Here is a 22,772-nt window from a genome sequence, read left to right as displayed (position 1 = left end):
TTCTGAAGGATCGTGTGACACTGAAGACTGGATTAATGATGCTGAAAATACAGCTTTAATCACAGAAATAAATTATATTGTAAAGTATATTAAAACAGAAAACCAATATCAGAAATTGAAATAATCAGAGAGATGTTTGTTCAGTTGCTTTTGTCCTTTTTATGTGTTTGGTTCTTCAAAATTACTAAAACTTAAATGAAAACTGAATATATAGAAAATTAATAACACTAAAAAATCACTGCAGTGGACTTTAGGCAGCAAAGCTACTGTACAAATGGGCTGTATATTATCGGAAAAATGTATTTTTTATTTTATGCGACTTACCAATCTAGTTGCGATCATCTGAGGTGATATAAAACTGGCGGCCAGTAGTCAGTGTTATCTTACACCTTTGAACCTAAACACCAACCTATTTGACACAAAAAACTTGAAATTAAAAAGTATAGTTTCCCCGTCACTGAAATAGTCCCATAGCCACATGACCACACTTGGCCATGCCTTTATCATGTGCGTCTTTTGGCAGGCCTTCCCCGATTAGCCGTGTGGAGCTGTGTGCCAATGATTTACCCTAATGACTTTCCAATCTGTCTCCACAGCAATGTTTACTAGGTTAATTATCTCATGCAAAAGACACTAAAACACAAGAAGGACTGAGAGCGTGTCGATAGTAATGATTTGTGGCCGTGAATGTTATCAGCACATTTCTATACAAGCTTTTGCTTATTTCTTGACACAGTCATTACATTTCGACTCATTTGTTGCTGAATCTGAAGTTAATTAATGTTTCTGATGGACTGGAAGACAGAAATCAATATTAAAACATTCATATCCTGTCTGTGGATATGAGAGTTAACCTCCAGACAGTGGCTTCGGTTTTATTGTTTATTATCAGCATATCGGCCTATTGAAAGTAAACCGAGCATATTACAGTTATGATTTCATCCCCCAACCTCTCTTGTTCTACCTTACATTTCATATCCAATTCATATCTCTGTATCGACCCTTTATTCCTCTGCTGTCATATTTAATGAACTTATACATCAGTAGAAACAACTCTAGCTCATATTTCAAGGATACACACTCAAATAACAGTAATAAAAGTATGGGAGCTCAACTGCAGTGAAAAGACCACCTTAGTAGTGGAAATATTGCCTATACCATTAACAACGTGTCAGTCATGTATGAAGTATGTTTAGTGTGTGTGTGTGTGTGTGTGTGTTCTATATGTTTGTGTTTTTCATTTCTATACATTTCACCCAGAATACCATAGCAACCCAAAAAACATAAAAAAAAATTGCAACCTCATGGTAACATCTTAACAACCTAATAGCAACACAGAAAAAAACACTCAGAATACCATAGAAAACACATGCAAATACAAAAAAACACCAACAAATTAATAAATCATCTTCATTATTTTGGCAGAACATGGGGCAAATACTCACAACAACCAGATATAGAAAACGCACTGCAGATACTCAAAACAACCAATTATAGAAACGTGCTGTAAATATTCACATCAAACAAATACAGAAACACTGCACATACTCACAACGATTTACACAAACACGCTCTAGATACTCACAATAACCAAATATAGAAACGCACTACAAATACTCACAACAACCCAATACAGAAACACTGCAAATACTCACAACGATTTACACAAACACACTCTAGATACTCACAACGACCAAAAACAGAAACAAACTGCAAATACTCAAAACTGTTTACACAAACACGCTCTAGATACTCACAATAACCAAATACAGAAACACACTGCAAATACTCAAAACTGTTTACACAAACACGCTCTAGATACTCACAATAACCAAATACAGAAACACACTGCAAATATTCACAACAGTTTACACAAACACGCTCTAGATACTCACAATAACCAAATACAGAAACACACTGCAAATATTCACAACAGTTTACACAAACACGCTCTAGATACTCACAATAACCAAATACAGAAACACACAGCAAATATTCACAACAGTTTACACAAACACGCTCTAGATACTCACAATAACCAAATACAGAAACACACTGCAAATAATCACAACAATTTACACAAACACGCTCTAGATACAACAACCAAATACAGAAACACACAGCAAATATTCACAACCCAATACAGAAACACTGCAAATACTCACAACAATTTACACAAACATGCTCTTGATACTCACAACAACCAAATATAGAAACACACTGCAAATATTCACAACAACCAAATACAGAAACACACTGCAAATACTCAGAACAGTTTACGCGAACACGCTCTATATACAACAATTAAATACAGAAACACACTGCAGATACACACAACAACCAAATACAGAAATTTGCTGCAAATTAGGGCTACACGATTAATCACATGTGATTGTCATACGTATCTCGTCAGAAAACAGCTTTGGATGAAGGCATGATGACTAAATGTAAATACTCAAAATGCAACCACTGACAAAAACGTTTTGAAAATAGTCACCGCAACCAAACAGAGAATAGCGCTGCAAATACTCACAACAACAAATTAGAGAAACGTGCTGCAAGTTCTCACAATGCAAATGCACTACAAATCCTCACAACAACCAAATACATAAACAGGCTGCAAATAGCACAAACCACAACAGAAGTGTTATAAGGGGACCCCAACTCTGGCTGGGATATGCTTATTCAATGTCTACTCATCAATGGTGCTGTCACTGACCTTTACCGTTTTGTTGGTCAATAATTTGTTAGTCTTTTGGGTATTATTAGCATAAATAATCTGATGAAATACACCATAAACTCTGAAGAGTTATGTAAGATGGCTAACCTTCTTTTAAACTTGTTGGGGTCCCCTTAAAACATTTCTTTTGCGAGTATTTGCAGCAAATTTATGAAGATGTTTTTTTAATTTGCTGGTGCTTATTGTATTTGCACGTTTAGTTTAATTTTACGAGGTTGAGCTTTCTTGGCCACCATAAAAAACACTCCGAGTATCAGAACAATGCTCTAGCAACAAAATAACAGTGTGGCTGCAGATTTTGCATGACATTCTCTGCAGGAAATGTAGAAAACTTTAGGTTTCTCAGCAAACTGCCTCTGGTTTCTCTCTCAATCTGTCTCACTTTGCTTCGTCTCTCTCTTTGTGTAGAAGATGAAAGGAAAGGAGGTGTTGGTGGGCCTGCTGTTCCTGGTCTTTCCCTTCATCCCAGCCAGTAATCTGTTCTTCCGCGTGGGATTTGTGGTGGCGGAAAGAGTTCTCTACATGCCCAGGTTTGTGTGCATGTGTGTGTGTGTGTGTGTGTGTGTGCATGTGTGTGTGTGTGTGTGTGTGTGTGTGCGGATGTGCCTGTAAAAATATATTGCAACAGGCTGAGAAAATGTCCTTTGAAAACATTCCTTGCTCTTCATTTGACTTTTTATTTTTTATTTTTTATAAAGCATTTCAAATTTAACTTCCATTTTCTCTCCCTCGTTCTCCTTCATCCCGCTGTGGGGATCACACACCACTGATAACAGTACATAATCTGTCTTGAGCCCTGCTTCCCATAATGCACCACTGATCTGTTATGTGTGTGTGTGTGTGTGTGTGTGTGTGTGTGTGTTTATCTAAACTGTCGAGATTAAACAGAAATTTGAACGAGGCAAGGAATTTAATAGAGGTTGTAGAAATGATCTTATTAGCTCAGAGTAGCGGTGACCTGACAAACGCCCACATACACACGCATAAATACAAGTACACACAGCATTACATCCCTGAGTACACTTAGTTATGAGTAATGAGTGGTTTGTGCTCAGTGAATTTAATGGCCTGTGTTAGGATCAGATGGGCACTTATCTTGATGTTTAGGCAGTACTTTTCTATGCATGCTGGGTAAATATTAGTAGCTCTGTCTTTGTTAGTGCTAACAGCAATTTGTAGTCAGACACGTGAGGGTGGCTCAAAGGCCAAACCTTTTATACACACATGCAGCCACACACACATTAGTGAATAGCTATGAGAGGAATGTGAGTCGCTTTCAGACTCTGATTCACTTTAATTGTGTCTGTGCAGTAAAAATATAAGGGGAACATCACAGCTACTATTGCTCATACTTAGTCTCATAAAAATGTTATAATTTACCTCAAATTGAACTTTTTTTTACATAAAGAAATTAGCATCATTCATTAAGGACTTTTGTCATTGCGACTTTAAGAGAACTAAAGGAATAGTTCACCCAAAAATGAATGTTTTTATCAGAACATGTGGAGAAATTTAGTATTACATCATTTAATCACCAAATAGATCCCCAGAAGTGAATGGGTGCCGTCAGAATGAGAGTCCAAACAGCTGATAAACATCCACAAGTAATCCACACAACTCCAGTCCATCAATAAACTTCTCAGAAGGAAGAATCTGAGCCATATCTAGAGACCAAAATATCATAGAACATTGCAATTCTGAATATTTTATCAACCAACAATAATGCTTTACCATTGTGGATGCAAGTTTTAAACAGGCAAGTACATTCACAATTTCTTCAGTAAAACTCTTGTTCAAGTGATGTCTCCACAACAGAATTACTAGACAAATTCATTTGAACTGTGAATGTACCGCATGTTTGAGAAGAGTGTGTGTGTGGGAAGCAGTGAAATTGTGTGTGAAGCCGGAGGAGTCCTCATATGGTCTGTTTTTTGAGGAGTGGGTGTCGTTTTCTGTGAGGCAAAGCAAAGAAAATGAGATTGGAAGGATATTCAATCCAAATTAAGCCCCAGAAACACTGAATAAGTAACCACAAACATGAAACAGATATTTCCAGGGAATATGCTATTTGATATAACAATTTGTTTTCCTTTAACAGATTTTTTCAACACTAGTAAGTACTATTCTATTTGACTTGCTGTTTTTTGACCGTGTCAACAGTGACACCAGTGTCTGAAAATAAACCGTGTGAGATGTGGAATAGGATCGGCCCCTTTCCTGTGGCTAGAGGATTGAAGGGCGTTTTGTCCTTCTCATGATTACCTTCAAATATGCACTCAAGTCAACAAATATAATTCACAGATGTGTCCGATTTTGTGTCTGTGTTTGCAAAACTTAGTTTGCAGTTGTTCCAAAACTGCTCTAATTGGTCCATCTATGCAGTGTTGCTCACATTACAAAGGATTTGTCCATAACAACGCTCTCTTTGTGTCTGTCCAGTATGGGTTACTGTGTTCTGGTGGTGCACGGGCTGAACAGACTGTATTCAGTGGTCAGTCGGTGGGGAGCAGCCGCACTAACTGTGTCCATGCTGGTTGTCCTCCTCCTCTTCTCCTGGAAGACCGTCCAACAGAATGAGATCTGGCTCTCCAGAGAAGCCCTGTTCAGGTGTGTGTGGATGTGTGAATGTTCATATTCACTTCCTGCTGTAAGACCCAAAGTAAACCAGTTTAAGATGAAGGCTGGGTTTAGTAACATGGCAGCTAGTTTCTAACTGGTCAGTGTTGATTAAGGTGGTTAACTAACTGGATTCTCAATTGAAAAGGTCCTGGCTGAGCTATTGGACTATCTTGATCTATCTTAGTTGGTCAGTGAGCAGCTAGAAACCATCTTATTTATTCCTACAGTTATTTTAAGCTGGTTTTATTAGATGGTTTAAAATATTTTTTTCTTGTATATTTGACTATTGACAGTGTGATTTTAGTATAATTTGAGATACTAATATTATTTTATTAAATAATAATTAAATATTTGTATTACACAAAACTTTAATCTAAATTAAGAATTAAAATCGATTATGTGTATTTTCAATCTTTTAATACATTTTTTTTAGTTATTTAACACATCAAGGCAAACTAAATGAAAATTGCCTCATTAACTAACTGAAATGAAAAAAGTTATATATATATATATATATATATATATATATATATATATATATATATATATATATATATATTAGGGGTGTAACGGTTCACAAAATTCACGGTTCGGTTCGGTTCGATACACTGATGTCACGGTTCGGTTCGGTACGGTTCGGTACGTTTTAGATACAGCAAAAAGAAAAAATTGGCAGATAAATTTCCTTGATTTTTATTTAAATGTTTTATTTATTAAAACTAACAAAGTATGTGTTTTTTTTTGTTTTTGTTTTTTTTACATTGAACAATGATGGAGCTATTCTTTACCCATCTTCTATGGTGTTTTCTTAGCAGCATACTGTAACAAAAATAGCTCCTTATAAATTTTTTTTACAAATTAAATGTAATATTGTTGTAGTAGTTATGAACAAATACAAAGATGTAACTCTTTTTATATTGAACTCTATAACTCTTTATATTGAGTGTGTTTTTACTCAGTTGGTTCTCTATTTGGGCTTATGGCTGAAATGGGCTCGTGAAGGAATATTGTAATGGGGCTCAATTACATTAAGCATGTTCTTAAAACCTGCGTTTTCCACTACAGAGTAAGGTCTCATATCCGCGGCTATAACGTAAATGCACCATTCGCTGCGGTGATGTCCGTATACGGAGCCCAGGACGTCACCTGTAGGAGAAAAAAAATCAATCCGTGGCGACGGTTTTGCAATCCGTCCCCTCAGTTTATAAACCGTACTCACGAATTCATAAACTGTTCACTCGATTTAACAAATCGTGCCCACGAATTTCCAATCCGTGCACTCAGATTTTGTAAACCGTACCCTCGGTTTTTGAATCCGTACTAACGAATTCATAATCCGTGCGCACGCTTTCGCAATCCGTTCCCTCGGATTTGTAAACCGTACTCACGGATTCATGCAGCAAACTCCTACGTGTTAACATACAGTTTTATTGAATATTATTATGTGGAATAGGTTTACAGCAAAGTGCCTTAAGTGATTCTCTATCAAGTGTAGTACGAGGTGGAATACAAAGATTTAATAAGAAAGATGCGCATTAAAATCTTGTTCAATTGCTGATAATCTATAATAGCACTTGATTATTATTGTGCAATAAACCTGGCATTGTGACTGACTCTGGAGTAATTTTTTCCTCTTTTGTAAGTTATTTTGGATAAAAGATTCTTATGCATAACCTGTTTAATAATATATAATAATGATACAAATAAAAATAAAGTTATTTTTTATAATTTTAATTTGTAGGCTAAATAAATGAGTACAATACAGTAAAAATGTTTGTCATAAAATAATTTGTGAATTGCTTTATTTTTAAATAACCTTTGACAGTTTTGGAAATGCTTGTGTTCAATTCTTTCTTAACATGAAGACTTATTTTTGTGATTTTATTATACTAAGCTCCACCCACCTCACCCCACCTGCCGGAGTTAGATGCATGTTTCACTGTTAAGTGTAAAATGCGTGTCAGTTTTCAAATCCGAGGGAACGGATTGCGAAAGCGTGCGCACGGATTATGAATTCGTGGGTACGGATTCAAAAACCGAGGGTACGGTTTACACAATCTGAGCGCACGCATTGGGAATTCGTGGGCACGGTTTGTTAATCCGTGGGTACGATTTGTTAAACCGAGTGAACAGTTTATTAATTCATGAGGATGGTTTATAAACTGAGGGGACGGATTGCAAAACCGTCGCCACGGATTGATTTTTTTTCTCTCCTACAGGTGACTCGCGGGGCTCCGTGGTACCGAGCCTTCAGCGCGTACTGAGTGAGCGAGCGCCTGCTGAGTAGCCTAACATAAACATATAAGTGTTTTTTTTTTTTTTCTTCGGGGGTGTCAGGGGCATTGCCTGTTACGTCGTTTGGGTTATTGGGCTACCTTGTTGAACGCATAACATTATATTTCACACACCTTTTTTATTTTCCAAATTTAATTAATTAGTCCAACGAACCGTTCGGTACATAATGCGTACCGCGTACCGAACCGAAAGCCTCGTACCGAACGGTTCAATACGAATACGCGTATCGTTACACCCCTAATATATATATATATATATATATATATATATATATATATATATATATATATATATATATATATATATATATATATATATATATATATATATGGGATGTGTTAAATTGATAAAAAGTGATAGTAAAGAAAATATATTATTGGAAATTTTATTTTTATTTTGAATAAATGCAGATGCAGCTTTTTAACCTTTTATTCATCAAATATATTAGACAGCAGAACTGTTTCCAACACTCATAATAAATCAGAATATTAGAATGATTTCTAAATGATCATGTGATAGACTGGATGTTACATGTGACACTGAAGGCTGGAGTAATGATGCTGAAAATTCAGCTTTGCATCACAGGAATAAATTATTTTTTTTATAGTATATTCAAATAGAAAACTATTATTTTAAGTTGTAATAATATTTCACAATATTACAGTTTTTTCTGTATTTTTGATCAAATAAATGCAGGCTTGATGAGCAGAAGAAACTTCTTTCAAAAACTTAAAAAAAGTAATGTTTCCAGACATTATATATATATATATATATATATATATATATATATATATATATATATATACATAACCACACCCTGGTTGTGGTTATTATAGTAATTTTTGTTAGTTTTTAATGAAAAATGTTTTGCATGTATTTTATATATGTATTTAAGTTAAGGTTTTGTAGTTTTGTTGTGGTTTGTCATTTGTATTGTTTTTAATATATATATATATATATATATATATATATATATATATATATATATATATGTCAGTATAATTTTTTTTTTTTTTTTAATTTTAAGTAGTACATAAGTTAAGTTAAATTTAATGGCAGTGAGAGAGGTTGCAAACAAAAGCTTTTTATTAGTTTTAGCTTTAGAAACTATGATAACCCTAGTTATTTTTTTTTCCACATTTTTAATGTCATTTTGCATGAAGTGTTGCATTCTTTGGATTTTTATCCTTTCAGACTGATATGCTTATTCGTTCTCTGTGCCATCTGTCCTGATCTGTTTTCTTCTTTCTCCATCAGGTCTGGCATTCAAACTTTACCTCACAACGCTAAAGTTCATTACAACTATGCTAACTTCCTGAAGGACAGGGGACGAAACCAAGAAGCAATTTACCATTATAAAACAGCCCTCAGGTAAGTGTGTGTATGCGGGCATGAGAACAGTTTGACGCTGAATGGTTCTGTCTGCTGATGGAAGCATTTCCAATTGCCAAAATACACCTCAATGCCCCAGTGTCCTTCATACTTTTGGTTAAGAATCAGTGCTTTTGTTTGATTATGTAAATCTGTAAATTGCCTCTGTGTTTTTATATAGACTGTACCCTCGACATGCCAGTGCTCTGAATAATCTGGGCACCCTGACTCACCAGGCAGAGGAAGCTGAAGTTTATTACAGGAGAGCGCTGGATATTAACCCTCAACACAACAGAGCTCTCTTCAACCTGGGCAACCTTCTGAAGTAAATACACCAATTCTTTACCTTCTGAAGCAACAAACTGCTAACCTTCCGAAGTAAATACTACTATGGAAGCATGTTTCTGCCACTGAATAAAAAAATATATATAATTATGACTTTTTATTTCACAATTCTGACTTATATCAAATTATATATGTGGGATATAAACTCACAATTCTGACAAAAGAAGTCATGAAGTCAGAATTGTAGAATGCAAACTCACAGTTGCGAATTATAAAGTCCAATTCTGAGGAAAAAATTCAATTTTCTAGCAATTGCAAGTTTATGTCTCCCAATTCTGACTTTATAACTGGCATTATTTATTGGTATAAAGTCAGAACTGTGTGAAGTAAATACATAAATTGGTTGGTTTTTGAAGTAAATACACAAAACGCTATTGTGATATGACTTGTGTCTGAAATCTGAGAATGCTGCTTTTGTGTGTCATATGCCAAGGTTGGAACGCACCCAGGTACAACCGAATGCTGGAAAGGATAAAAAATAGTGTTTGATGTTGTGGTTCACAGAAGTAATTTCATGTTTTTTGTGCTGCTGCCTTCAGTTTCGGACACAGCCACTGTGTCTGTGTCTATGAGGAAGAGGATGATGGTGATATTGTTTTTTTTCAGGTCTCAGGGGAAGGAGGAAGAGGCGGAGAGGATGTTAAAGGAGTCGATTCGGTTCGGTCCCCATTTTGCTGATGCGTACTCCAGCCTGGCCTCTCTGTATGCTGACCAGGTCTTGCTCTCTGCCCGTTTTAGTAAATGATACACACACAAAGTCATCTTTTTGATCTGTTTTTTTTTTTTGTAATGCCTAATAAAGTCCACATTTTCTAAACTTATTTTTGTCCCTCATTTTTTTGTAGGGACGTTCAAAAGAAGCAAATGAGATTTATAGCACGGGTATTGAGAACTGCCCTGACAGTTCTGACCTCCACAACAACTACGGCGTGTTCCTGGTGGACACAGGTAAGACACTTCTAGGACTCTTTAAACTAGATCAACTCTATGATACATGCTTCATGTCAACCACATATTATACACAACCTACTGTACATACCCGTCTCCGTTTTAGGTCATGGGGATCGTGCAGCCTCTCATTACCAGGAAGCGGTGCGTCTCAAGCCATCTCACTATGTTGCCATGGTGAACCTGGGTCGTCTTCTTCGCTCGTCCAATGACAATAAAGAGGCGGAGCTATGGTACAAAAGGTAAGATGAGATCAAATGAAAGCGAATAGTCTAAACGGTGAATCCAGCTTGCACAGCTAAATCACAGAGGTGTGTGTGTGTGTGTGTGTGTGTGTGTCTCTCTCAGGGCACTGCAAGTGGTTCGTAAAGTGGAAATCCTGACCCCTCTTGGGGCTTTATACTACAACACCGGTAGATATGAGGAAGCACTGGAGGTTTACAGAGAGGCGGTCACACTTCAGCCTGACAGCACTGACATCTGGCTCGCCCTGGTGAGATTAGTCACTTTTTAGCCTAAAAAAATATCCCACCATTTCCTTTCTCTGTTGTTTATTTAATTATTTTCAATCCAACCAGTTATGTTTAGGTTTGATGTTGTTGTAAAGGGATAATTCACTCAAAAAAAATATATATAGTAAATTTGCTGTTAATTTACTCACCCTCGGGCCATCCAAGATGAGAGGTGACTCTTTTTTGTGTGTGTGAGTTGAACAGCTTTTTAGCTGAAACTGTGGTCCTTGGTGATTCAGAAAATGCAAGTCAGCAGCTGCCCGTTTTTAAGAATTAAAAAAAAGCATATGAAGGCACATGAGATTAAAACCCAAGGCTCTTGACGATATATTGAGGTCTCATGAAGCGTAACAATCAGTCTGTGCAAGAAACTGAATATTATTTAGGATATCATTCAGGGTGAACTGATGAAGGCTAGTTTATTTGCTTTATATCCTTTTAGACATGCAAAACATCAACCTTTCACATCATTATTGGGGCTTTAATAACTCAATTATGTATACTTTATGTCATTGTATGATTATGTAAATGAACTAATGAACTGAACCAGTTAATAGAAACAAACTGTCCAAAAGAACCAGAAAAAGAATCGGATTGCCCCATTGTCTGAGGCTGTGGATTACAGGTAATAATGTAGGAAAAAGGGTTCAGTTTCTTGCACAGACCGATCGTTTTGCTTCACAAGACCTCAATGCATTGTCAGGAGCCACAACTATTAATTTTGGGTTCCTTGATATGCTTTTTTTATTATTCTCAAAATTGGGCAGCCGATCTCTGACTCCTGTGCAAGTTTAATTCAAAATAGATTGTTGTTCACTGGTTTACGGCTACAAAGAAGACAGTAATACAAAACTGGTTTACACCGCAACATATGTTGGATCCATAATAAGGCCAATACTGGGACTATTGATGTCTGGATTTTTCTTCCAATCTATTGGATTATATTAAGGAATGATTCATATAAAAATAAAAAAATATGCAGTTTTTGAATCACCAAGGACCACGGGTTTCAGTTAAAAAATATTCTTTACTGTTCTCCTGTCAAAAAACGGTTTTCTTGGAGTGTTTCAGATTGCAGAACGTCAGCTTTAATTGGGTCTCCACAGACCCTTCACTGTGATTCACGTACAGAGGCCGGGACCTCTCAGCTTCCTTTCTAGTTGCTCTTTCATTCCCTCTTTCCTTTTTTTAACTGGTTTTGTCTCTTCCCATCTCGTTGTCTCCACAGGCGCAGGTTTTAGCCATGGCAGGTCACTCTGCGGAGGCCGAGAAATTGACCCTGGGCATCATTTCAAAGACCAGCAACTGCATTGAATGTTACCGCTTGTTGTCTGCCATCTACAGCAAACAAGGCAACCACACTGAGGTGCGTGCACACGTCTTTGTGTGCGTCAGTTCATGCGCGCTCTCTTTTATTACCCCCGCACTAAAATGGAAAACACAAACACAAGGTTTTTATTCCTCTCATTTGTTGCTGTGAATCAGTTCATCCCAGATCTTAATTTTGCCCAGGTCCAATTTCGCCACTGCATTCGGCAGTTCAAAGAACATTTTATTGAATCTCAGTGAGGCGTCCTAGACTAGAATAAATAGCATGTAATTTCTTTTTATTACTCATGCCTTTACTCATTACTCTATTACTCAGTTTAGCGGTTCTCTGCCTCAAAGAGAAATCTCTGTGCCTCCTGAGAGACAAAGAAACTCAGGAAAAAGAAGTTCAGATTAATGAGTGTGTGTGTGTGTGTGTGTGTGTTTCAGGCTCTGGATGCATTGAAGACAGCACTGCAGCAGGAGCCGTCAGACCCTGCGGTGAGGGCCGAGCTGCACTTCTCAATGGGCAACCAGCTCCGAGAGATGAACGAGCTCGATCGAGCCTTCCAGGTAACTACACCTGCAGCTGTCAGTGTGAGCGAAGAGCTCTTCTAATACTCCCCTTCACATACTTGTTTACTCTGTTTAATTTCTTAAATAAATCCATTTCTACTAAATCCAAGAGTAAAGATTTCTACTAAATCCAAGAGTGAAGATGTACAGGTTTTTATCAGTCCTCTGAGAAGCATAAGATTTGAGGCTTCTTTTTTGTTTTTCGAATTGATTGATTTACTTTTTAACTTCTATGAAAAGCATAGTATTTTTCAGAACAAAATATTCCCATAAAGAAAATTAAGGCTTAATTTAGGACCGTGAATAATTTTTTGACAATTTCTTCTCAATAACGTTTATAGGATTTTTTTATATAAATGTATGTAATGTGAAGGAAGAAAATAATGAAACATGATTTAAATATATCAACATGAATAATAAATTAAAATAATTATATTTGTATTATTTAAATAAAAATACAATATTTAAAAAAAATTATGTAATATATCAAAATTAATATCTAAAGCACAACTGTAAAAACAAAAAAATAATAATTATTGTAGAGCATACAGTAATTAGACTTCTTTTAGTGAAATTGTATCCTCAATTGTGTGTGTGTTTTCTTTTTAAAACAAAAAAGGATGCTAATATTAAAAAAAAGGGATGGGTAGTGATTTTTGGGGGGATTTTTTTTTTTCTTTTTTTTTGGAAAAAAAAAGTTTTTTGACTGAACTTTCAATACATTAAAATATTTTTTTTTTTTACAGTATTGATAACTTATTTAAAATATATGCAGAATTACAGTTCTTAACTTCACTTTTTTTCATGATGAGTATGCTTTGCTTTTATGGATTAAAATTCATTTGCATATTTTTGTGTGCTCAGAGACTACCTGCTACATGTATTTTCTTTTTTTTATGATTTGTTTTTTCTCATCCTAGATATTTGTTGTTTTGATTTATCTCACAGAATGTTACTGCATTAATATTTTGAATTCAGCGGGATTGTTCCTTTGACCGAAAACATACATTTAAAGCCTTTTCAGAGCCAATACATACTTGTCAAGATGCATATCAATTTGGTTTCAGCTTTATCTCCATTACAATACACAAAAAGACTGTGATTGGTTGTTTGACATGTCAGTCAGGCCCCTTCCTGTTTATATCTCAGTCAGAATAAGGCGGAATATGGATCAGTTTTGCTGATAGACATGAGACTAAATGTTGGATAATTGTGTTCTCTGCTGCTTGCTGCTTCTCTCACCTTCACACTGTTCCTCGCCGGTGCCCTGATACTGTCAAAGGAACATCACCTACCTCCTTTCATCTCCAAATATAAACAGTCCAGACTTCATGTGTTTCTCTGCTTCCTGGCTGCCTTCTGAGGACTGAAGTTTCTTCGACAGGATTTCGGTTTTGGTTGCGTTCTTCGATCCTGGACTCATTCCAGGTCTCCATCTAATATTTGGACTGTGGTTCTACTTTTAATTAAGCAGCAAAAGGACAGATGAGAACAGACTAGTCTCAGGTTTACATCATTTTGCTATCCGGTTCAAAGCTCTGATATATAGCCCTGAACAAAAATGCTTTTTGCGGTATTTCAAAACCACATCTGCGGTAGAGCCAGACTGTTAAATGCGCCTCCAGTGCTTTTTTTAATCTGGAATGGATCGTGTTTCTTACACAGGCCAAGACTGTTATAAAAGGTTTACGGCTGTTGAAATCATCATTGGCTGCATATCCTGTATATAAAATGTCATGTCTTGATCTAATGTTTGCAGAGCTACAAACTTGCTGTTGAGCTCAAACCGGACCAATCACAAGCCTGGATGAATATGGGCGGCATTCAGCATATCAAGGTATGAGGGCTGAATTTTGAGGTCTGATTGAAAACTTCGTTCTGAATAGTTTGCATTCAGAAATTGAAGCCGGGGACTATAAATAATTGTGACATTATTTTAAAGATAATATATTTTCAGTAGCTTCTAAACAAATTCCTATTACTGTAATGTGAAGGAAAATACAATGATGCATTCTAAAAAAGTGTGTGTGTATATATATATATATATATATATATATATATATAGGACCATAAACAACTGTGACATTATTTTTGTTATAATGTGTTCTCAGTGGCTTGTAAAATTAATTACTATTTCTGTAATGTGAAGGAAGACATAATAATATATTAATATAAATAATGTATTCACATTAATATAATTATATAATATTAATCTAAGTTATAATAATTGCATTTTAAGAGAGCTAGTAATACAAATTATTTTTTAAGTAAAATAATATTATGCTTATAATTAAAGGTTAAATATTTAATAATTAATAAGCTATATAAAAATATGTAAAACACAAAAACAAAAATTATAAAAAATAAATTGAATCACTACTCTCTCATTTTATATAAAAATCTTTTCAAATCAGATACATTTTCTTCAGTTTGTGTCTTTAGATTATAATTAAGAATACATTTATCATTTATTTAAATACATTAAATTATAAATGTGTGAAATAATTATAAGTTAAGCATAAAAATAATGCTTAAATATGAATAATGTCACATTTTGTTAAAACCATTAAAAATACAAATTATCCTAAATTAACAGCAAAAAAGGAGTGATAAATAATTAAAAAGCTTTTAATTATATTAAAAGCAATATAAAAATATATAAAACACAAAAACTAAAATTATAAAAAATTAATTTATTGAATTACTGCTCTCTCTTTTTATATAAAAATCTTTTCAAATCAGATACATTTTCTTGAGTTTGTATCTTTTAATTATAATTAAGCATAAATGTATCATGTATTTAAATAAATTATACATTATTTCATACATTTATAATATAACGCATACAAATAATGCTAAAATATTAATAATTTCACATTTCAAACAAAAAGTCACATTTTGTTAAGACCATAAAAAATAAAAATTATTCTAATTTTAAAAAAAGTTTATTTACTGCATTACAATAATAATAATATATATATTTTTTTAAATGTGCTTAACTATTAATAAAATTATGGTGATTTTTTTTTTAACATCCTATTAGTTACTATAGGTTCATAAAATAACTAACATGAAGTTACAATGAGCAAAACATTTGTAATCTTTCATAATACTTTCCTAATCATTGTTAGCTCTGGTCCATTAATATTAACAACTTTTGATTTTATTAGTGTAATAGTAAAATGATTTGTTTGAAATTCATTAAGAAATATTTTTACGGTAACTTGTGTTAACAAATGGAATCCTCATCCTTATTGAAAACTCTCACTATGCATATTCACATTCTTATTTTTTCCTTTTAATTCGATAAAACATGACCTGGACATTTCATCACATCATTGTAACCTGAAATGGTGTGTGCTATTTTATTTTTTATATTTCTTTAGGGAGACTATGCAGCAGCACGAATGTACTACCAAAGAGCTCTTCTCCTCTCACCCGGCTCCAAACTGCTGAAGGAAAACCTGGCCAAGCTGGACAGACTAGAGAAAAAACTCCAAGGGGCCTAGAGGAAAAAAATGTGACCTGAACTGTGGGCCACATGATGAAGGACAAGCAACCGAGAGCCCGAAGGGTGAAGAGAGGGAGTGAACTAAGACATGCAAACTAGGGTTTAGACTCAGGAGATGATTGATGACTGCTTCCGTCCCCTCCAGAGTTTACAGAGAGCCTCTCGGATTGAACTAATCCAAAAGACTGAATGTTTTAGCCTCTACATCCAGGGCTGGACCACGCAGATACCGTTGACCTCAACACATCACTGCAGTATCTCACAGCAACATATTTCACATGTTTTTCCCCACGTGTCATCCCAAGCACTATTTGCGCGTTCTTGTTTGACTCGGAGCAGAAGCACCATCATCTCTGAGAGGGATTTTTTTCGGAGCCGTTCCCCTCAAACACTCCTGCTCCGTTCTGCTTCACTGATTGCAAAAACCTCAGAAAGCATATCAGAGCAATGCTGCGAGTTATCATACATGACTAGCGCTGCTGATCAGTTGTGGGTGGTCTGCTTGTATCTGGTTTTATTTTTTTTCACGTAATGATTTTTAAATGAAGGGAGAGTCGTTCATCATGTGCTTTAATTCGATCTCGTCTATCTTGTACATGCATCAATATTGTGGAATGTATTTGGACTAAAGGCATATCGACCTGTGCAGTTAATTACATATCATTTTTATCCTCATAAGCTATAAAACTGAAGTCTCTTTGAATTGGAATTACGAATACCTAATGACATTATCCTTGAACTGGGTCATTAAGTGGATTTTAGTCATATTTGGGGTGGCTGGAGATTGTCCTGTGGTACTCTTGATTACACCGTAATCTTTGCACTTACATTTGGTTGCCATAGGAACTGTTATCAAGAACATTTCTTGAATTCGGCAGAAGCAGCTGCCGTGCTAAACATGTCATAGCAGAAACCAATGTGAAGTAATGTATGATTATTTAATAAATATTATCCAATACCAGTGCATGTGTTGATGTGTTGGAGATGTTGATATTGTTCTGGGAGGGCAATTATGTATGCAATCACTTTTTATCAATATAGCTGTCCAAGGCCAGGTGTTAAAGTATTCGTACACACAGAAATGCATTGTTCTGTAATTCGCCATATATCCCACTGTTTTAAAATCATTATTAAAATACACACAGATGTGATATAGAAACGGATTTAGCAACACAGTCTCTCTTTGAACTGAATTTGCAATATTAATATTATTCGCATTTGATTTCATCTAACCAAATCTCAGACATTGGTACATGGGAGAATACTGCGTGATCTTGAACAAGACCGCTTTTTCATATTTGAACATGTTACAAGTGTAAATATTGCTTTTAGTAGTGATCTGAAACCCCATGCTTATTGAGAATACACAGAAAAATGTATGTAAAAAGATTTAAGTCTAGAAATATAACGGTTTCATGATAAAAAGATGCTTTCAGTAGGCCAGTGGTCACAGACTATAGTGAATTGTTTTAAATTGTGTCATCTGAATGTATGATTTAGACAAGTATGCATATGCATTCTATTGTAAAACAACTGAAAATTTGTAATAAAAACATTCATTAAGCATAGTTTAACCACAGCATGTTTTAAACCATGCTCGGTTAAAAAAAAAAAAAAAAAATTAGGTAAAATTTGAGTTTCTCCCGGAACCTCCTGAGCACTTTGAGGTCTCCGTGTACATAAAGGGTGACTCCAGAAACTCAGAACTGGAAACAAAGTGCTTCAAGCATCCCATGAGTTCCTGCACGAACTGCAAAGTCTATAATGGTTCCTCCAAGAACCCTATTATGAGAAAAAAGATCTTTAAGGCACTTAAAATACATGAGTACTCAAAAGGATACCTGAGGCAAATTTAGTTTTTTCAGTGTGGTGTGATTGTATCCGGACTCGCTTTGAATTTCTGCACGTATTTTCATCAGTAAATTATAAATATAATATCAACACATTTTTACAGTAATTTGTGCAAAACATGAAAGTAATTAACATTAAAGTGATTTCAATCCGCAGTAGTTCTAGTGTAGACGCTGACCTCTAGTGGTGAAGCTCTGAACTGCTCCACTCTCTTAATTAAACACTAATTGCGCCAGGTGTTCAGGGATTCTATTTGCTTTTCGTGTTGCGTGTCTTTGTATTATTACGCTTCTTCTTGCATTTTTAATGAAACATTTGTGAACATGTGTAAAACGTGTTTATTATTTTTTATACTTTCTCTTAATTGGACCAAAGCTGGTGAGACCCATTGACTAGCATGTAACAAGCTGGGCGTTGTGATGAAAATGCAGTTTCCTACTATATATAACGTTATATTTCTTTTAAGATGCTGAAGAGAATCCTAATGTGAACGCTTCAGCTGAGAGAAACTGCATCTTTGATAATGGATGTTATGGTAAGGCTGAGTGAAATGAAATGCGTTCTTCATCTGCGGGCTTGCACATAATGAGTCCTCGCGCTGTTTCCAGCCAAGGCGGGCGTGCGTGAGTTTATCCCAGAGAATGATGATGAAGAGGAGAGTCGGATTATAGGTGGGCAGGAGGCATGGGCACACTCATGGCCATGGCAGGTGTCCCTGCAGTACTCCGATACTCCAGCCTGCGGGGGTGCCATCCTCGACCTGCGGTGGGTTATTACCGCCAGCCACTGCTTCAAACGGTGAGTCTGTAAAACCTCCATGAGTGCAAATACATCACTGACTAAATAAGCTTTCCATTGATGTATGGTTTGTTGGGATATGACTATATTTGGCTGAGATACAACTGTTTAAAAAAATCTGGAAGGTTGCAAAAAATTTTTTTTAAATGATATATTTAATATAATATATAAAATTGTCCAAATGAAGTCTTTAGCAGTGCATATTACTAATTAAAAATTTGTTTTTTATATATTAATGATAGGACATTGATTAAATATCTTTATAGAACACAATCTTTACCTATTTTCTTATGATTTTTGGCATAAAGTTATAATTTTGACCCATGCAATGTGTTGTTGGCTATTGCTGCAAATATATCTGTGCTACTTATGACTGGTTTTGTGGCCCAGGGTCACATATGTGTATTAAAACTAAAATTGATGCAAGAAATTGTATCCTTTTTGAATTGGTTAATGGATAAAGCCCCTTCAAAGGCACTATAGCATACTTGAATATCTATCATTAGATTTCTTAACCTTTGCTGCTTCTAGCAAAGATGTCATATTTCACAGAAGATTGGATGCATTTTTTAGATATATGGGCTCAAATATATGCTCTATTCTTATTAGAGGGTTTGTTTAATGAGGTGTAAATATGTAAGACATACTGTTTGTACAAATATGTAATTTCCCATGTAATTTTTTTTTTTTTTTAATAACTTCATGTTTGTAAACAGTTATAAAAAGGCATCACTATGGAATGCTGTTGTTGGAATCCACAATTTGGAGAATACGAATGAATCCTGTTATCAGGTGAGTGTCTGTGTGTATTTACATCTCACTCCCCTCTTATGTGGATCTTTTGAAGTGGTCTCATTTTAATTTGTGTAACTCTCTTGTGTATTTTATTTGAAGACCATAGGGGTGGAAAAAATCATCTCCCACAAGGACTACAACCAAAAGACAAACGAGAATGATATAGCCTTGTTGAAACTGCAGAGTCCCCTGCTGTTTAATGAGTGTGTGAGGCCTGTTGCCATCTTAAACCGTGATCTGCCCCCTCAGGAAGCCTGTACTGTCACCGGCTGGGGCTCCATCAGAGAGAGTAAGACAGGAATATATTAACCTTGTTCTGTATAACCTGTGTAATGGGTTTCATTAGTAATGGTCATGTGTGATAAGATGAATCTGTCTCTTTATAGATGGCCCTCGTGCCTCCAGACTTCAAGAGGTCAATGTAACTGTTTTTGAGCCACAAAAATGTAACCAATTTTACAAAGGGAAAATGCTTAATAATATGATGTGTGCCGGAGCAGATGCTGGCGGAATGGATGCATGTCAGGTAAACATTTGGCTTTTTTTTTTTTTTTAAGGCTCTGACAAATACAAGAAAAGATACTCTGTATGTTTGTATACATGTTTTAACTTCTCTTCGTGTCCCATTAAAAGAATACAGTTTTTATTAAATAATTTCATAGTTTTTCTTAGAAAAATATGTATAGGATATATTAATAAGATAAAAAATATGCCATGTGGTGCAACAACTGAGGGGAAAAAAAGAATATTAATAATAATCTTGATTAATTATTAATATTATTAAATATTTAATATTAATAATTTTATTAAATGATATTAATTACTCATGCTACTATTAACTATTACTATTTTTTTAGTAGTAGTAATTTGTATGTATATAAAATGAAATGTATATAAAACTTGTCTGCCAGATTAAAGCCATTGGATGTGACAAGTTGTCATAGAGAGGATTTAATATAAATTATTAAATTAAGTAATATTAGTAAATGTATTATATTACAATATACACATTATGCTATTATTACTATGAATATTAGTAAAAAAAATGTACACAATTATATAATATGATTTTACCATAGTTTTTATTCCTTTTTTTTATTGTGAACACTCTTACATGCCATTGACCCACTAACCCCTCTGGATCAGGGCGACTCTGGTGGGCCCCTCTCATGTTTCACAGGTAAGAGGTACAAGCTTGCTGGAGTGGTCAGCTGGGGGGTCGGATGTGGTAGGGCCCAAAAACCAGGGGTCTACACTGTACTATACCACTACAAACAATGGATCGAGTCTTCAATACATGGTATGGACTTTCAGATTTCAGTGATGTATCAGTGGCCACTTTAAAACAGTTATATATTTTTTTGCTTGTATCATATAGGCCAACCCTTTTCTGTAAGCCCTGGAACTGATTCCACTGGTAAGACTCTCATCATGTAATTCCTCATTGCTTTAGTCATCATTCATGTCCTTTTCCATGTTGTGGCTTCAGCGCAGTGTGGTCAGGCCAAGATGGATCCATGTCAACTGCCAGCAGGCTTGGCGCAGGTGGTGTCCTTAGAAGGCGGCACATTCAAGGTGGATAATGTGAGTGAGGCCTGTCCTAACTCCTGGCCATGGCAGGTCAGCCTCCAGAGCCATGATACGCATTATTGTAGCGGCATCCTTATTCATCCGCGCTGGGTCCTGGCACCACGCCACTGCCTCGCCATGTAAGCTAGAGGAGTCAGATCATCTATTGTTCCTCAGTGATGTTCTGACAGTTCATCCCACAGGGCTGGAGATGTTGTGGTCTTTGGAGCTCATGATCTGAACTTCATGTCGGGTCAGACTGCAGCTGTGGAAAGCGTGCAGAGTTTGGCATACACCAGCAGCTTCCCACCCATCTCCGATCTCTCCATGATCCGGTTATCCGTCCCAGCTCGAATCGGTATGGAATCACATGACCTTATCTCTGTTTTTCATGCGATCCTTATCAGCAATTAGAGTTGTACAATTCGTGCTTCATCCAGGGCCGATGATATTTCCAGTGTGCATAACGGACAAAGATGATGAAATGGTTAATGAAGACACCTCATCTTGTGTGACTACTGGTTGGGGACCAAGAAAAGCTATCTGTGAGTTTACGGGGTTCAGCATTAAAACCAACATGAAATAGCATTCTCAACAGCATTCTTACTTTCTTTTTTTTCTTTTTTTTTTTTATCCATCCATTCTCCAAACCGTTTGTCCTATGTAGGTCAGGGATCATTTTAATTTAACTTTAAAAAATATATATGTAATGTGTATATTTAAAAAAAATATCGGATATGAAACTATATACTTTTTTTTTCTTTCACTTAATATATATATATATATATATTAGTAGTAATAATAGGATGAGGAGTTTTATATCCCATTTTTTTTGTTGTTGTGAAAACAGGGAATCACTTGGGATGGATGATTCTATTATTATATTTTATTATTTTTTATATGATTGATTGGAGAAATGTGCATTGCAAAGTAATGCACAAGAAGACCAGAAACATATTTCAAGACCAAGGTCAAGGTGATTCTTGACGAAATATGCATATAATAAATGCAAACACCACACACACAAAAAAAAACTTTTGTACTTGCTTTGTTTTATTTTCTCATATTAGTGGATCTGCACTCTGATATCCTACATATGGCCAGAGTGAAGCCTCTTTCTGAGAAGGCCTGTAAGACGGGATGGGGTGACACTTTCAGCATGAAGTCCCTCCTGTGTACGGATGCAGCAGCCTCCACCTCCTGCTTGGTACAGTAGCTTCAAAAATCACTATTCACATGCACTTGTTCTGGTCACTTAAATTCTTTATTTTGTATAGGGGGACTCTGGCGCACCCCTTATGTGTGAAAAAAATGGGGTCTACTACCTTGTTGGGCTAACAACATGGGGCGGCAAGAAATGTGAACCTCAGAAACCAGCTGTGTTCACTCGAGTCTCAACCTATCACTCATGGATACAAACTTGTATAAAAAATGCCTAATATCTATAATAAAGCTATATTAAAGTATTCATTAAACTCTGTGTGTGGCTCGTTGTCAAGTTGTTTGCAAAGCATTACTTTATCACGTTTTATTT

General features: G+C 35.5%; 2 protein-coding genes across 2 annotated transcripts in view; both read left to right on the top strand.

Annotated features, from left to right (window-relative positions):
* tmtc1 (transmembrane O-mannosyltransferase targeting cadherins 1) overlaps positions 1-17,186 on the top strand; it is a 35,204-nt gene extending 18,018 nt beyond the window's left edge. The window contains exons 9-20 of the mRNA XM_052554888.1: positions 3,149-3,270; positions 5,180-5,347; positions 8,912-9,025; positions 9,207-9,350; positions 9,977-10,085; positions 10,216-10,318; positions 10,425-10,560; positions 10,667-10,811; positions 12,059-12,196; positions 12,589-12,711; positions 14,474-14,551; positions 16,101-17,186. Coding sequence (XP_052410848.1) covers positions 3,149-3,270; positions 5,180-5,347; positions 8,912-9,025; positions 9,207-9,350; positions 9,977-10,085; positions 10,216-10,318; positions 10,425-10,560; positions 10,667-10,811; positions 12,059-12,196; positions 12,589-12,711; positions 14,474-14,551; positions 16,101-16,223 — 1,503 coding nt within the window. The 3' untranslated portion in view covers positions 16,224-17,186. The remainder of the gene's footprint in view (positions 1-3,148; positions 3,271-5,179; positions 5,348-8,911; positions 9,026-9,206; positions 9,351-9,976; positions 10,086-10,215; positions 10,319-10,424; positions 10,561-10,666; positions 10,812-12,058; positions 12,197-12,588; positions 12,712-14,473; positions 14,552-16,100) is intronic.
* Positions 17,187-18,267: 1,081 nt separating this feature from the next.
* Positions 18,268-22,718, top strand: ovch1 (ovochymase 1). The gene is made up of 13 exons (XM_052554145.1): positions 18,268-18,454; positions 18,543-18,611; positions 18,685-18,874; positions 19,591-19,666; positions 19,769-19,958; positions 20,056-20,195; positions 20,816-20,969; positions 21,048-21,086; positions 21,159-21,378; positions 21,442-21,596; positions 21,679-21,783; positions 22,309-22,445; positions 22,516-22,718. Exons 1-13 carry the CDS (start codon positions 18,400-18,402, stop codon positions 22,675-22,677), a joined length of 1,692 nt encoding a protein of 563 aa, XP_052410105.1. The 5' UTR covers positions 18,268-18,399; the 3' UTR covers positions 22,678-22,718.
* Positions 22,719-22,772: the final 54 nt, after the last annotated feature.

This window comes from Carassius gibelio, chromosome B4, assembly GCF_023724105.1.
Source record: "Carassius gibelio isolate Cgi1373 ecotype wild population from Czech Republic chromosome B4, carGib1.2-hapl.c, whole genome shotgun sequence".
In the NCBI taxonomy this organism is placed as follows: Eukaryota; Metazoa; Chordata; class Actinopteri; order Cypriniformes; family Cyprinidae; genus Carassius; species Carassius gibelio.
The sequence above is the reverse complement of the archived record's forward strand: the minus strand, read 5'-3'. Positions and strand labels throughout refer to the sequence as shown.

Bases quoted from the DNA above. Each gene is read 5' to 3' on its own strand.
- ovch1 (XM_052554145.1), top strand. From the start codon at position 18,400: ATGTGTAAAACGTGTTTATTATTTTTTATACTTTCTCTTAATTGGACC. The intron at 18,612-18,684 runs GTAAGGCTGAGT...CGCTGTTTCCAG, and splicing joins CTTTGATAATGGATGTTATG to CCAAGGCGGGCGTGCGTGAG. The intron at 21,087-21,158 runs GTAAGACTCTCA...TTGTGGCTTCAG, and splicing joins CCCTGGAACTGATTCCACTG to CGCAGTGTGGTCAGGCCAAG.